Source organism: Gouania willdenowi, chromosome 4, assembly GCF_900634775.1.
Source record: "Gouania willdenowi chromosome 4, fGouWil2.1, whole genome shotgun sequence".
Taxonomy (NCBI): Eukaryota; Metazoa; Chordata; class Actinopteri; order Blenniiformes; family Gobiesocidae; genus Gouania; species Gouania willdenowi.
Window position 1 is genome coordinate 15,399,066 of NC_041047.1, and position 14,021 is coordinate 15,413,086.

The 14,021-nt window shown below is 41.2% G+C and overlaps 1 protein-coding gene across 3 annotated transcripts in view; it reads left to right on the forward strand.

Annotated features, from left to right (window-relative positions):
• Positions 1-10,540, forward strand: part of LOC114462541 (5-hydroxytryptamine receptor 3A-like) — a 32,783-nt gene extending 22,243 nt beyond the window's left edge. For all 3 annotated transcript variants that reach the window (XM_028445450.1, XM_028445448.1, XM_028445451.1), the window contains 6 exons: positions 3,419-3,525; positions 3,630-3,799; positions 7,433-7,593; positions 7,678-7,888; positions 8,678-8,887; positions 10,135-10,540. In XM_028445450.1, the coding sequence (XP_028301251.1) occupies positions 3,419-3,525; positions 3,630-3,799; positions 7,433-7,593; positions 7,678-7,888; positions 8,678-8,887; positions 10,135-10,436 (1,161 nt within the window). In that variant the 3' untranslated portion in view covers positions 10,437-10,540. The remainder of the gene's footprint in view (positions 1-3,418; positions 3,526-3,629; positions 3,800-7,432; positions 7,594-7,677; positions 7,889-8,677; positions 8,888-10,134) is intronic.
• The last annotated feature ends 3,481 nt before the right edge of the window (positions 10,541-14,021 follow it).

Sequence of the window (14,021 nt, forward strand, 5' to 3'; positions counted from 1 at the left end):
CTATCTGGACGACTGGGCTCTGTTAGCGGGTTCGAGAGAGCAGTCAGCAGCAGATCTGTCTCTTGTTCTGTCCCATATCCAAGCTCTGGGCTTTTCAGTGAACATGAAAAAGATCTCGCTGACCACGAGTCAGCAGTTTTCTTTCCTTGGTCTGGAGATATGCTCTTCAACCGGCCGAGCGCGTCTGTCGGAAGGCAGGGTGGCCGCGTTCCACCGCTGCCTCGCTCATTTTCAACTGGGACGCAAACTACGTTTCCGATTGGTCCTGCAGCTTTTGGGCATGATGGCGTCTATGATTGCTGTAGTGCCGCTCGGACTGTTAAAGATGCGCGCTTTTCAGCGCTGGTCTCGCTCACACCGGCTGTGTCCACAGCGTCACCTCCAGCGGATGTTGATAATAACTCCGTCTTGTATGATGGCTCTCCACCCTTGGAGGGATCCCGGGTTACTAAGCCAGGGCTCCCCGGTAGGGAGGGTGTGCTTTCGCAAAGTGGTGACCACAGATGCCTCCCTGATGGGATGGGGGGTTCTGTGCAACGGAGCAGCAGTGAGAGGACTCTGGACCTCAGTACAGATCAGGCTTCACATAAATTATCTGGAGCTGCTGGCAGCTTTCTTGGCCCTGAAGTATTTTTCGCTCTGTGCTATCAGACCAACATGTTCTGATCAGGACGGACAACACTACAGTGGTCTCGTACACAAACAAGCAAGGGGGTACACGATCACTTCCCCTGATAAAACTAACTCACTCTCTGTTGATGTGGGGCAGTGTTCATTTTCTGTCTCTGAGAGCCAGAACCTGGGTGCAGACCTTCTCTCCAGAGGGGGTCCCCTTGTGAGAGAGTGGAGATTACACCCTTTGGTAGTGGCTCAGATATGGGTTCGATTTGGCAGGGCGGAGGTGGACCTCTTTGCTTCCAGGGCAAACGCCCACTGCCCCCTGTTCTTTTCCATAACAGACCAGAATGCACCTCTGGGGATGGATGCGCTAGCGCACCCATGGCCCAACATGCTCCTGTATGCGTTTCCCCCAGTAGAAATGATACTGCCTGTGTTGGAGAAAGTGCGTCGTCAGGGTCTGTCCCTGATTCTGGTGGCCCCTCGGTGGCCTGCGAAATCATGGTATGCCGAGATAATCAATCTACTGGCAGCGGAGCCGTGGCAGCTTCCTCTACGCAGGGACCTCCTTTCGCAGGCAGGTGGAGAAGTGGTTTATCCACGTCCGGAATTGTGGCAGCTACATGCCTACCTGTTGAACGGTCAAATTTAATGGCTCAGGGTCTGCCCCCAAGTGTGGTGGCAACAATCCAGAGTGCTAGGGCATCATCCACTCGTGGCTTATATGCTTATAAATGGCGAGCATTCGAGCAGTGGTGTCGGGACTGAGATGTACTCCCATTTCAGTGTTCAATTGTGGAGGTTTTGACTTTTCTTCAGGAATTGTTGGATAAAGGTCTGTCCTTTTCCACTATTAAGGTTTATTTGGCGGCTATATCTGCCTGCCATGTTGGTTTCAATGGAGTGACGCCAGGTGCGCATCCGCTGGCCATGCGTTTTTTAAAGGGAATTCGCCGGCTGAGGCCTGTGGTGAAATCCATCATCCCCTCATGGGATTTAACTGTAGTGCTGGATGCTCTCTGTGGCCCCCCTTTTGAGCCTATGGAGTCAGCAGATATGAAATTTCTGTCATATAAGACTGCACTACTTCTCGCTTTGACCTCTGCTAAGCGAGTGGGCGATCTTCATGCTTTATCAGTGTATCCTTCTTGTATCCAGTTCACTTCAGATGGTTCTAAGGTCACATTACGCCCAAACATGGCATATGTGCCTAAGATCATCCCTTCAGCTCATAGCTCCATGATTTTTGAGCTAAAGAGTTTTTGCCCTCCTCCTTTTGCATCTGAGGAGCAAAGGAGGTTACATTCCTTGTGTCCTGTACGTGCTCTACGTGAATACATAGACCGCACTAGGAGTGTGCGTTTATGTGACCAGCTGTTTGTGTGTTTTGCTAATCCAGCTAAGGGTAAAGCCCTGTCTAAACAGCGGCTTTCTCACTGGATTGTGGAGGCTATCTCCCTGGCCTACAACAGCAGGGGTCTTCAGTTACCTCAGGGTGTGAGAGCACATTCGACCAGGGGCGTATGTACATCGTGAGCTTTGTTTAGGGGGGTATCTTTGGGTGAGATCTGTCGTGCTGCCAGTTGGTCATCACCACACACTTTTGTTCGGTTTTACCGTCTGGATGTAACGGCCCCTTCGGTGGCCCATTCGGTTCTTTCCACTGGGTCTAGCATGCACTAGAGGTGCTGGAGGTTGGCTTCCGGTTCATAGCTGCTCTGCGGGGCGTTTATACATGTCCCATACTATATGTGTTGTACCGAGTGAATCGACTGAAAGGGAACGAAATGTTATGTCTATAACTTCTGTTCCCTGAAGGAGAGGAACGAGGTACAACACTTCTTTGCCCCGCTACACAGATGGGCTCGGTGAAGAGCGGCTACTGAACTGAAGGATGACTGTGATTACAGCGTATTTATGAGGCAGGCGGAGCCTCATTTACGTCATCACAGATCTGCCTTCAAGGCGTGATTAGAGGTTTTCTTCAGTAGGCCACGCAGGGGCGTGATATCCCATACTATATGTGTTGTACCTCGTTCCTCTCCTTCAGGGAACAGAAGTTATAGACATAACATTTCGTTCTCCCACTTTGGGGGTCACTGCCTCAAGTGTTTCACTACCATCGGAACACCTTACGCTTTGACCTTCCAAATCTGCTACAAGTATTCTTTTAACCCTTCTTGATATACTTTTTCCTGTTCTCCACTCCCCTATGCTAATATTTGTCAACCAGCATGTCTGCTTGGTTAGCCATCAGCTGTTTGTCATTCTGGTAGCTGAAGTCTCAAAGGTTCTTAGTCCTATTGATCTCAACCACCTTTGGTAGTGTGTCACATGGGGATTTGGGAGCGTTGAGTCCATACTGGATACAAATGTTTCTGTACACTATCCCAAAACAAATGCCTTTGTGTCAACATGCAAGTCTTGCCTGGATCTTACACATTGTCACTATGTGCTGGACCGTCTCAGAGGCATCTTTGCACATATAATCTACCCACATTTCTGCTCAATTGTTGCAGCATTCTTTATTTTATTCAGTCAGTCAGGGTCATCAAGGGCCGCAATCCTGCAGATTGTAGACACATTGATTCTGTTTAGCGTGTTTGAGAACGGGGATGAACAAAACCTTTCAGGCTTAATTTGGACACACTGTTGTAGGTGTAATTGATTAAGTGCTTGATAATTTAAAAAAAAAGGCGATTGCTTTCTTTTGTTTGTTGCAGCAGAATAATTTTAATGATAGTTTTTTTTGTTAGAGCTGTTTGTTTGTTTACTGGAATATTTTGTCTGTGTGTTCAAGAAATGGAACATACAGGGACTGAGCTGGGATGAGAAGGAATGTGGAACTTCAAAGGTTTCCATCTCTCGGGAAAAGCTTTGGATACCTGATATCAGTATTTCTGAATTGTAAGTTTATCCTCTGTAGTTCAGTCGACATTTATTTAGGTATTTTTGTCTTTGAAAACCAACCATGACATGATTTCTAACCAGTCTACCTGTGTCTCTTTCAGTATGGAAGAGGATAAATCCCCTAAAACCTTTTACGCCTACTTGAACAACCATGGTCAGGTTACTGATGATAAACCCGTCAGAGTGGCTAGTTTCTGCAAATTGGATATCTACACCTTTCCCTTTGATATTCAAAACTGCACTATGACCTTTGGACCATATCTCCATACTGGTAAGTCTGTACAACAATAATAAACAGATTTGGAAAAATTGAGATTTATTGTACTCAGTTACTGCGATTGGCCGGCCGATTTCCCTTATTTTGGGGGATCGGCGATTGGCCAATCCTTGCATATGAAAACGATCTTTTCCGCCAATTATTTCGACCTTCCCAAACATCTTAAAGTCGGTCAGTTATCAGACCTATCTGCAGACTCATCTTTAATCATTGGAGGTGACTTCAATCTGGCACTCAACACATCATTAGACAGATCCAGTAAGTGCCCCAAATACAAAACTGTCTCAATCTGCAAAAGTATTAATGAATTACATGGAAGATCTAGGAATAGGAGATGTATGGAGACTGAACAACCCAACTAAAAAAGAATACACCTTCTCCCCTGTGCATAAATCCTTCTCCCGAATTGACTTCTTTCTCTCAAATAATTCCATCGCACATAAGATTTCCTCTAAAATACATCCTACAATCATTAGCGATCATGCGCCAATATGCCTCACCCTGCAGTGTGACAAATCAAAAATTATCCTCTCTATGGTGCTTTAATACTTCATTACTTAATTAATGTAATGAAAAATTATAAGAAAAGAATGGGAGGACTTTTTATTAACAAACAACTCCCCGGTGTCACCGGGGTGTGTCACTCTGGGAAACCGGCAAGGCTGTCATCAGAGGGAAGATTATATCATACTCTTCTTACGAGAAAAAACAGGAACAGAGAGCAGAAAAAACGATTGAAGAAAAAAATAAGAAACTTACGGGAGAATACGCAGCTAACCTATCTGAACTTTTATGGAAAAAAACCACAAAATACAAAACTTAATCTGGACATCATTTTATCTAAAAAAAAAAAAAAAAAACTTACTTTATTTTGCAGCAATTACGGAACAAAAACTTTGACTACAATAGTAAATCAGGCAAATACTTACCAAATCAGCTTAAACACAACAAAAAAAATTATTTTATAGCGGCAATTTCTGATAATTCAGGTCAAACTTTAAACTTACCTCAGGACATTAATAAGGTTTTTCATGATTATTATCAAAACCTATACTCATCAAACTTAAACCCTGACCGTGAAGATATTCAAACCTTCCTCAATAACTTAAACCTATCACAGCTCACCATAGATCAGAAAACCACCTTAGACTCACCATTAACCTTACAAGAACTACAAAATGCTTTGGATAGCATGTCAACAGGCAAAGCACCCGGTCCAGATGGGTTCCCTGCTGAATTCCTAAAACATTTCTGGTCAATGCTGGCTCCGCTTTTTTTTAGAGTAGTGACAGAGATTAAAAATAAAGGTGACGTAGGAGGCCACATGAATACAGCGAGCATTAAATTATTACTTAAACCAGACAAAAACCCCATGTTACCCTCAAGCTACCGTCCCATCTCACTTATTAACACAGACATAAAAATTATTTCCAAAGCACTCACTTCCAGGTTAGAGAAAGTAGTATAGTCAATTATATACTGTGCCAAGACCAGAAAGGATTTATTAAAAATAGACACTCCTCAGACAATGTTAGAAGACTGTTTAATTTGATGAACATGGCACAGAACTCTAAAAAGAAAACAATAATCTTGACACTCAACGCAGAAAAAGCATTCGATAGAGTCAACTGGTCATTCCTCCTTGCTGTCGTTGGCAAATTTGGCTAGGGACAATCACTCATACAATGGATCTCCACCCTGTATACTAAACCTAAGGCCTCAGTAACCACAAACAAAATAACATCCCAAAGCTTCACACTGCAGAGGGGAACCAGACAAGGCTGCCCACTCTCACCTTTGGAATATTTGTTGAACCTCTTGCAGCACCTGTACATCAGAATACTGTTATTAAAGGAATCCACTCATCCATTTCAGAACACAAAATTAATCTTTATGCAGATTATATTTTACTCTATCTGGAAGAACCCCAATCCCCATTAGAAGATTTAAACTAATAAACAGCTCCTCTAAATTATCAGACTATTCCATTAACTGGTCAAAATCATCAATCTTTCCATTAACAAAAAAATTCATGGAACCCGGCAAGCCAAAACCCACAATACCCCTCCCCCACAAATACAATTAAATATCTAGGCTTAAATATATCATCGAACTTAAATTAATTATTTAAACTGAACCTAGATCCGCTGTTGGATAAAGTCACAGAAGATCAGCAGAGATGGAACAATCTCCCCATCTCACTCCTTGGCAGAATAGCCTCAGTTAAAATGAAAATCTTACCTAAAATAAACTATCTGTTCTCTACGATCCCACTGAAACCACCAACGCAATGGTTCAAAAGATTAGATTCTGCAATTACAAAATTCTATGCTAGGAATAAAAAAACACAAAATAAGCCTTCAAAAAAATAAAAGCGAGGGTGGTTTAGAAGCCCCTAATTTCATGCATTATCACATAGCATACCAAATATAATATTTAACAGAATGGCTAAAACCAAAAGAATACCACAATACCTGGCTAGAAATAGAACAGATAGACTGCATACATATTAAACACTCTGATCTCCCTTTTATCACTGCAACCCTCAAACATCATAACTGCTTTGTTCTAAAGTTATAATTTATATTTGAGATAACTACCTCATGTGCAGTTAAAACAACAAGTTTGTATAGTTTTTTGGATATTGTTCAATGTTTTACAATAAAATAAAATTGGAATATTCAAGGTGTATGCTCTTTAAAAAAAAAAAAAAAAAAAAGCGGGATTGGCAGGTCAGGCTTTTAAAAAAAAAAAAAAAAACGGTTGACCTAATTTGGAGACATGATTTGTTCCCTGGTTGAATGATGATGTCCAGTCAAAGCATGAGGATTTTATAAAAAATGATTTATTATGAACTAAATGAAAAAGAGTACAAAAAAGCTTCCATTCTGGAGGGAGGGCAAGCAGCCAGCAACTAACTGGGAAAGTTCCACAGCTTAAGCTTTATACAGATAGAGAAAAAAGTTCCACCCTGATGAGAAGAAAAGGAGGGGGTCAGTGGAGACGTTGGAGAATGATGAAGAGGTGAATGTATTGAGGAAGGCTGGCGCCACTGATATCTGCGTCAGTTGGTGTGTGTGTATGTGATGTGAATGTGAGTGAGTGAGTGAGTGAGTGAGTGAGTGAGTGAGTGAGTGAGTGAGTGAGTGAGTGAGTGAGTGAGTGAGAGTTTGAGTTTGACCTTGAAGGTTCAGGCTGGTGTCTTATCTGTGTGCTAACATGACTCAGCTGTTCAAAAGTGCAAAGAGTAATGCAGTCATCGTGTATTAAAACATGACAACTTGTACACATGAACAGACATTTGATGATTAATATATAAATTGCCATAACACCGGCTATAAAATTGCAATCGTTGAACTCCTTGTTATTGATAAATCATTAATCTGCAGTAAAGTCAAAATCAACACAGTTAAATGCTGACAATGCTGCCACACTGACCAAATATAAAAGCTCATCAGCAAGGGCCTCTAAGATCACAGATTCTGTATTTGAATCTAACACATTTAGGCTTTCTCTCCAGCTCCATATCACATTTTGTTCCATCAAAACAGAATCCTTGGAGTAATTGTTTTTGTTCTGATTCCTGTACAATCCACAACATTTTCAAAACGGTTAAATCTCTTACAGCCGATGAAATCCTGATGATCCAAGGCCACAGTGCTGAACTGAGCCTGCAAGAATCCAGAGAAGTGCTTCTGACTAAAGGAGAGTGGGAGCTCAAAAATATACTCATTACTGCATCAATTTTGGAAATAGCTCATGGAAACTACTCTGAGATTAAATACTATGTACATGATTTATTACTTTAAAAAACATTTACATAAACTGACATTCAGTTAATAGTATCCTGATTTTCTTTTTCTCACAATAAGTTCATCCTGAGACGCAGACCGATCCTGTACGTGGTGAACCTGCTGCTTCCAAGCTGTTTCCTCATCACGTTGGACCTGTTCAGCTTCCTCCTACCTCCGGCTACTACAGATCGCTCTGCATTTAAGATGACACTCATCCTGGGATACACTGTCTTTCTGCTCACTATGAACGACCTGCTGCCAGTCACTGGACATGGAACGCCGCTGTTAAGTGAGTGCCACCAATAATAAAAGCACATATTAAACGAAGTTTAGTTACAATGAAAGGAACATCTGAGAGGTTGAAGTGATCAGTTTAACATAAAATCAGAAATCAGAAGTGGTTTCCACTGTGTCCACATCCCAAACAACATTTTGTTTGTTTTTGCATGATGGATGTTTGGATGGATGTATAACAGCAAGTCTGTTTGTGACCTTGCAATGAAAATTAAATGCAGTGGTCATTTTGTTAACTAAAAATGTATGTTGTTGATTAAAGTTTTTTAAGTGACAATAATGACAACTATGACGAATTTTTAAAAAAAAAATACACATGACCTAAAACTAATTGCATTTATAGACAAAAACGGCCCATGTGGTTTTATGTAATGATCACGTCAAATTTGTCTGTGTGTTTACAAACATTAATACAATCCCATATCAGGTAATAAACGGTAATTGAATCTCTGGGATATACATACACTTATGCTTTATATTTTAATTCGTAACTATGTATATTGTAATTTGTAACAGATTTAGTTGATATTAAGTTTTTAGTCAAGTAAATATGTTACAGATTTAGTTGACAACTTAATGTCATTTAGTTGATTACTAGATGCAATAACTTTATTTTAACTAAATCTAAGTTGAATTTAAGTCAAAAGACTATGACTAAAACTAAATCCAAATCAGGTGTCAAGTTAACACTGATCCAATGTGTTCTGATCAAAGTTTATAAAATAATGTACTTACCCCTAAGAACATGTTATTGCATGTCTGACTCTATTCATTTCTATTCCAGATGTTTTCTTCTCAATTAGTCTGGCTCTGATGGTGGCCAGCCTTCTGGAGACTATTTGTATCACTAACATCCAATTTAGGTCTGACAACTACATCCCAGTGCCTCACTGGCTCAGCGTCCTGGTTTTAAGATACCTCGCTGCCATTGTTTGTTTACCTCAAAAAAGGAGGAGCACCCGCCTCACAGTCTCTCTTTCACCAGAGCCTAAAGGTATGACGTGTGTGTGTGTTTGTCCGTCTCCTTATGTTGGCCCTTTAAATGGACTAAAATAAGGTCGAGGGAGCACATTGTTTTTAGCTGGGATCAGCTCATGTAGAAGACTGTGAGCCATTACAGGTTAAAGTGTTAAAGAAGATAAAAAATAACATCTGTTCTGCCAAGAATTACTGAACAAATTCATATTCATTGCACCAATCCTTTGCTTCCACTGTTGCCAATACTAGTCTAAAGGTCCAATCATATTTGGGCAAAACGTACGCGGAGCGGTCCACGCAGAGCCCGCTTAGACGTCCGCAAGGCAGTTCGTTTATTAATCATCCAATTGCAGAAATGTTGATAAAATATCTTTGGTAAAATAACAGTCAAATAACTGCCAGTTCCATGCAAGGAACACTTTGAATTAGCAACCTTTTACATGCACGCTATTCATCACAGGGAAAACAGATTTGTTGTTTGTTAAAGCTGCAGAATGTACTTTTTTTTTTTTGCTTCAACCACAGTGCTGCTTTGGGATTTTACTATTGGCTGGCTGACTAAATTGGATGCACGTTCATGTACTCTGTAGTAAAGTACAATGGCGGCGTTAGGCACAACGGTTACACGACAAAGCAAGCAGACCTCCGTGGAGGTCAGTGGCCACGTGTAGTCTTCCCCACATACTGGTGTCAGAGGGAAAGTGATAACAGATGTGATACATTGTGTGTAAACCTAATAGACGCATATTCAAGGTGGAGAGAACGTGAAGAATTCATTTGCCAATGAAAATGAACATTGATAGCATATTTAGTTTCCTCTTTGTCATTCGAAGAGAAAATTGTGTTTACTGCTCAGTGCTGCGTTGGGGGCTGGTAAGATGCAAGGAAAAGGCATCACAGTCCAAAGGTCTCAGGGAAAGCAGCTTTGGAAAAGTTGAAGGGGCTCACATCCACTCCTCTACAGTCTCTGGTCAATCTTCAAGTTGACATCTTTATGGCTTGTAAGAGAATTTGTTAGACAAAAGAGTTTTTCATCAATTTATTTTGTGGATTAGTTTACCATGCAGATGTCTCTTCATTAGTTCACATACAGCAGAAAAGAAATAGTGATTTATTCAACCCCAATTTGATGATGTCTTTTAGATTTAAAAGAAAAATTTTACATGTTAACATTTTTCAATTGTAATTGTAAAAAGGTAGGCTTACAAATTTATTATCTGTCAAAGAAAAATTCTAATCACTTTGCTATTGTCTTTTTCTTAGTACTACAACCAGAACTTGATCCCAGCATCATCTCATCCAGAGACCTTCATAGTGTCTGCAGCAACATTCAGTCAGAGAAACTCCATCCAGACCCAACCGTGGAAGAACTCAGGAAGCTGAGCAAAGGGGTGGCAGTCATTCGTCAACACCTCGACAGACACTTCGAAGGGACTCGGACTTCCAGAGAATGGCAAATGATTGGGGTTATAATCGACCGGCTGCTTTTTGGCATTTATATTATCTTCATCACCATCAGCTTCCTCATTGTTGTCATTATCTGGGTCACCAATAATATAAAGTAGAATCAGCTTGACTATGGGCTACTGAACTACACAGTTACATTGAGACGAACAAAAAAGAACACAGCTCATTCAGAGGGCCTAAGTTAAAAAACTTCTGTTTCCTCCTTCCCTTGCTATTCCACATTTTGTAAATTGTGACCTCCAAAAGTTGGATTTTTCCCCTTATGACTCATACATTTTTACAACTAAAATGTCAAAAGTTTGAGAAGAATCAATCAACAACACTACTTCAAACTCAAATATATTGTTTACAGCAGAAAAAAGTGGTTTGGGCTTAGTTACTCTTTAAATGTGATGCTATGCTTATTGGAGTTTTTTTGTTTTTCTCCTTTTTGAATTAAGAGATACCCCCTCACAAATAATGAATGCTACACACGTGACAGTCTAAACTCTCATAAATTGTAAAAATACAAAAAACCAGTTGAGCACCATAAACTAAGCCCATTGTTTAACTTGTTCACCATCAGCTTCCTCATTGTTGTCATTATCTGGGTCACCAATAATATAAAGTAGAAGAGCTTGACCATGGACTATTGAACGACAGTTAAATTGAGATGTAACCGAACACACAGCTTCACTGAAATTGTGTCCTTGAATGGTCAATTCTGTGTGGAGTTTGCACATTGTGCATGTGTTGGTCTTCTCCCACCATCCAAACACATTTCTTTGCTGTATTGTGAATGGGTGTGGTTGTCTGTGTCTCTGTCTGGAGCAGGGGTGGCCAATTCTGGTCCTCAAGAGCCACCATCCAGCATATTTTAGATGTTTCCCTCTTCCAACACACCTGATTCAAATGATTAACTTATCATCAAGCTCTGCAGAAGCCTGATAGCAATCCTGGTAATTTCAATCAGGTGTGTTGGAAGAGGGAAACATCTAAAACATGCTGGATAGTGGCTCTTGAGGACCAGGATTGGCCAACCCTGGTCTAGCATGTAACCTTCCTACTTGCGCCCTTTGAGCTCAACTGGAGATAGACACCAACAGACCCGTGTCTCTGAACAGAAACAAGCAAAGTTCTCATTCTTACTGCTTTAGACTTACTTTTGTTATTGTCATGGCAAATTTTATATTCATCATCATATCCTCAAATGTATGTTCATGTGTACAATTTGTCATGTTTTAATACATGACGACTCCATTAATCTTTACACTTTTGAACAGTATTATTCTCAGTGCAGCACAGTCTCTGCCAAGGACATACACTGACGTACACACTTATCAAGACAGATAAAGACTGGAGCCAAACCTTCTCATAACATCTTCATCATCCTCCAACATTGCCACTATGGGCATCTGACTCCCTCCCTTTTGTCTCTCACTGTTGGGACCTTTTCTTATCTGTATAAAAAGCTTAAGCTTTGAAACTGTTGGGGCGGGGCGCGGCACTTCCTTCGGACGTCCGCCTGGACGGACGCTAATTTTGTTTCACTTTGTTCCATTTTGTACCTTTTTTCTTAGTTTAGAATAAACATTTTTTTATATAAAATCATCAATGCTCCTCCTGGATTCCATCATTCAACCAGAGCAATGAATCATGTCTCAAATGAGGTCAACCGTAAATTCTGCCGTAACAATTGGCGTCGACGAACTGAATCCATCTTCTGCTCTGTGGGGCGTCGATCGTGGACCAGCACTGGGTCGACACATTTGAAGCCCCGGGGCTGGCCCGCGGTGGTCCGCCCTCGGACAGAGACTGGAGCACGAACCATCGGTTGAACCTCAAACACCAATTCGGACTAAGGTAAAGCTGCCTTTATAAACATATATGTATAAATTTTCATTTACATATATATATATTCGCTCTGTATTGATTTTTTTTTTGGAACCAGTCAAGCATTGTATTGATTTTCAGCTTTGAGCTTTGATTTTGATCCTCAGCTGTTCTGTGTTTTGACGCAGTGAATAGCCATGAGAAGGGCTCAAATGGTTGAGGTTCTATGCTTTTTAATGCTGTAGGTTCTCTCTGGTTTTCTTCGGGCTCGGATATTTTGTTTAGGCATAAAATACGGCTGGTCATTATTTACTTTGTTTTGTTCGGACACCCACAGCCTGTGAGGTCCTGACCATAGATAGACGGGCAACCAAAGTTTCCAAAACATCCCAGCGGTGCCATGATCTGAGTTCACCTCTGTACCGAAAGCAAAATAGATTAAAACCCCGAATCTAACCTAAATTGTGTTTCTGTGAATCAAACAGATGAACAACCCAATAAACAAATAATGTATGCATACGCATATACAATCTTGGTATGATGTGAACTCAGATCATGCTTTCAGGCGAGTTTTACTTTTTTTTTATCTTTGTTTTTATTTTGTTTAAACGTGGAATCAGATTTCTCCCTTTGGCTTGGCTTTAATGCTTTCATTTGACGAGTGTCAGCTTTTGAAAGGGAGAGAAATACAGAGAGCCAAACACACACACACGTCGCTGCTGTGTTTTTCTTTTTTTGGACGTGTGACCACACACACACACACACACACACGTACAGAGAGAGAGAAAGGGAGAGAGAGAGAGCACACACACAGGCACGCGCACGGGCGCACGCACACGCACAGGCACGCGCACGCACAGAGAGCCACACCCAACAGAGAGAGAGAGAGAGAGGTGGCGCTCCTCACTGGCCAGTTTAGTGCACTACACACTTGTGACACAACATTGTGATTTCTCACTTCTCCCCTGCCGATAGAATAGTGCCATTACACACAGACACTATTTTTATTTTTATTTTAAATTTTATTTTGATTTCATGTTTGATGGGCAACACACACACACACACACAGATGAATACAGTATTTCATTTTATTTTATTTTAATATTACTGTTACCATCATTATCATTTTTTATTATTTAAATTGTTAGTTTCTGTTGGCTTTGTGGTTGTCCCCTGAAGAAACGACATCTTCAATGAAAGAATGAAATCACCTTCAACTCTTACGCTAATGGAATGTCAACATCATTCAAAGGACCAAGCATCAGAAGGAAATGGACAATCAAAGGTGTGTGACCTTTCAGGACTCAAGGACTCAACTCCCATTCAGCAAAGCAATGCTGAAATAACTCGCTCAGTCCCAAGTCAACTCTTCATCGTCTATGAATGGGCCGCATGCCAATGCTGGATTAACACATCCTGCCCCATCATCAAAGACTGAGAACCTGTGGGCGTCGGAGTGGTTGGACACTCCCCCACCAATGAGTTGCGAGTTAAATGCCACGACTACTGCCTGAATGATGGGCAGCAACTGCAGACTGGTCACACGTCTGCTGGAAATCTTCACCAAAAAGACACTGTTTCAAAAGCCACAAGGATACCAAGCAACAAGAAGTCCACCACAGCCTTTGGTGGTAGAGCTAAATCACTTTAGCCTTGAACTTTGGCATGGAGGGGGACAACTAGCAAATAGCCAACAAGCTTCTCCTTCGCACAATACTAACCCCTCTATCTTCTGACTGTGCACTAGATTATTTTGTTTTCATTTATTCTCTCACACGCAGACAGACCAGACATACAGTCACACACCCACATTCATAACTATGAGAAACACAGAACTTCACACAGAACCCTTCTGTTTGCCACATGAGATC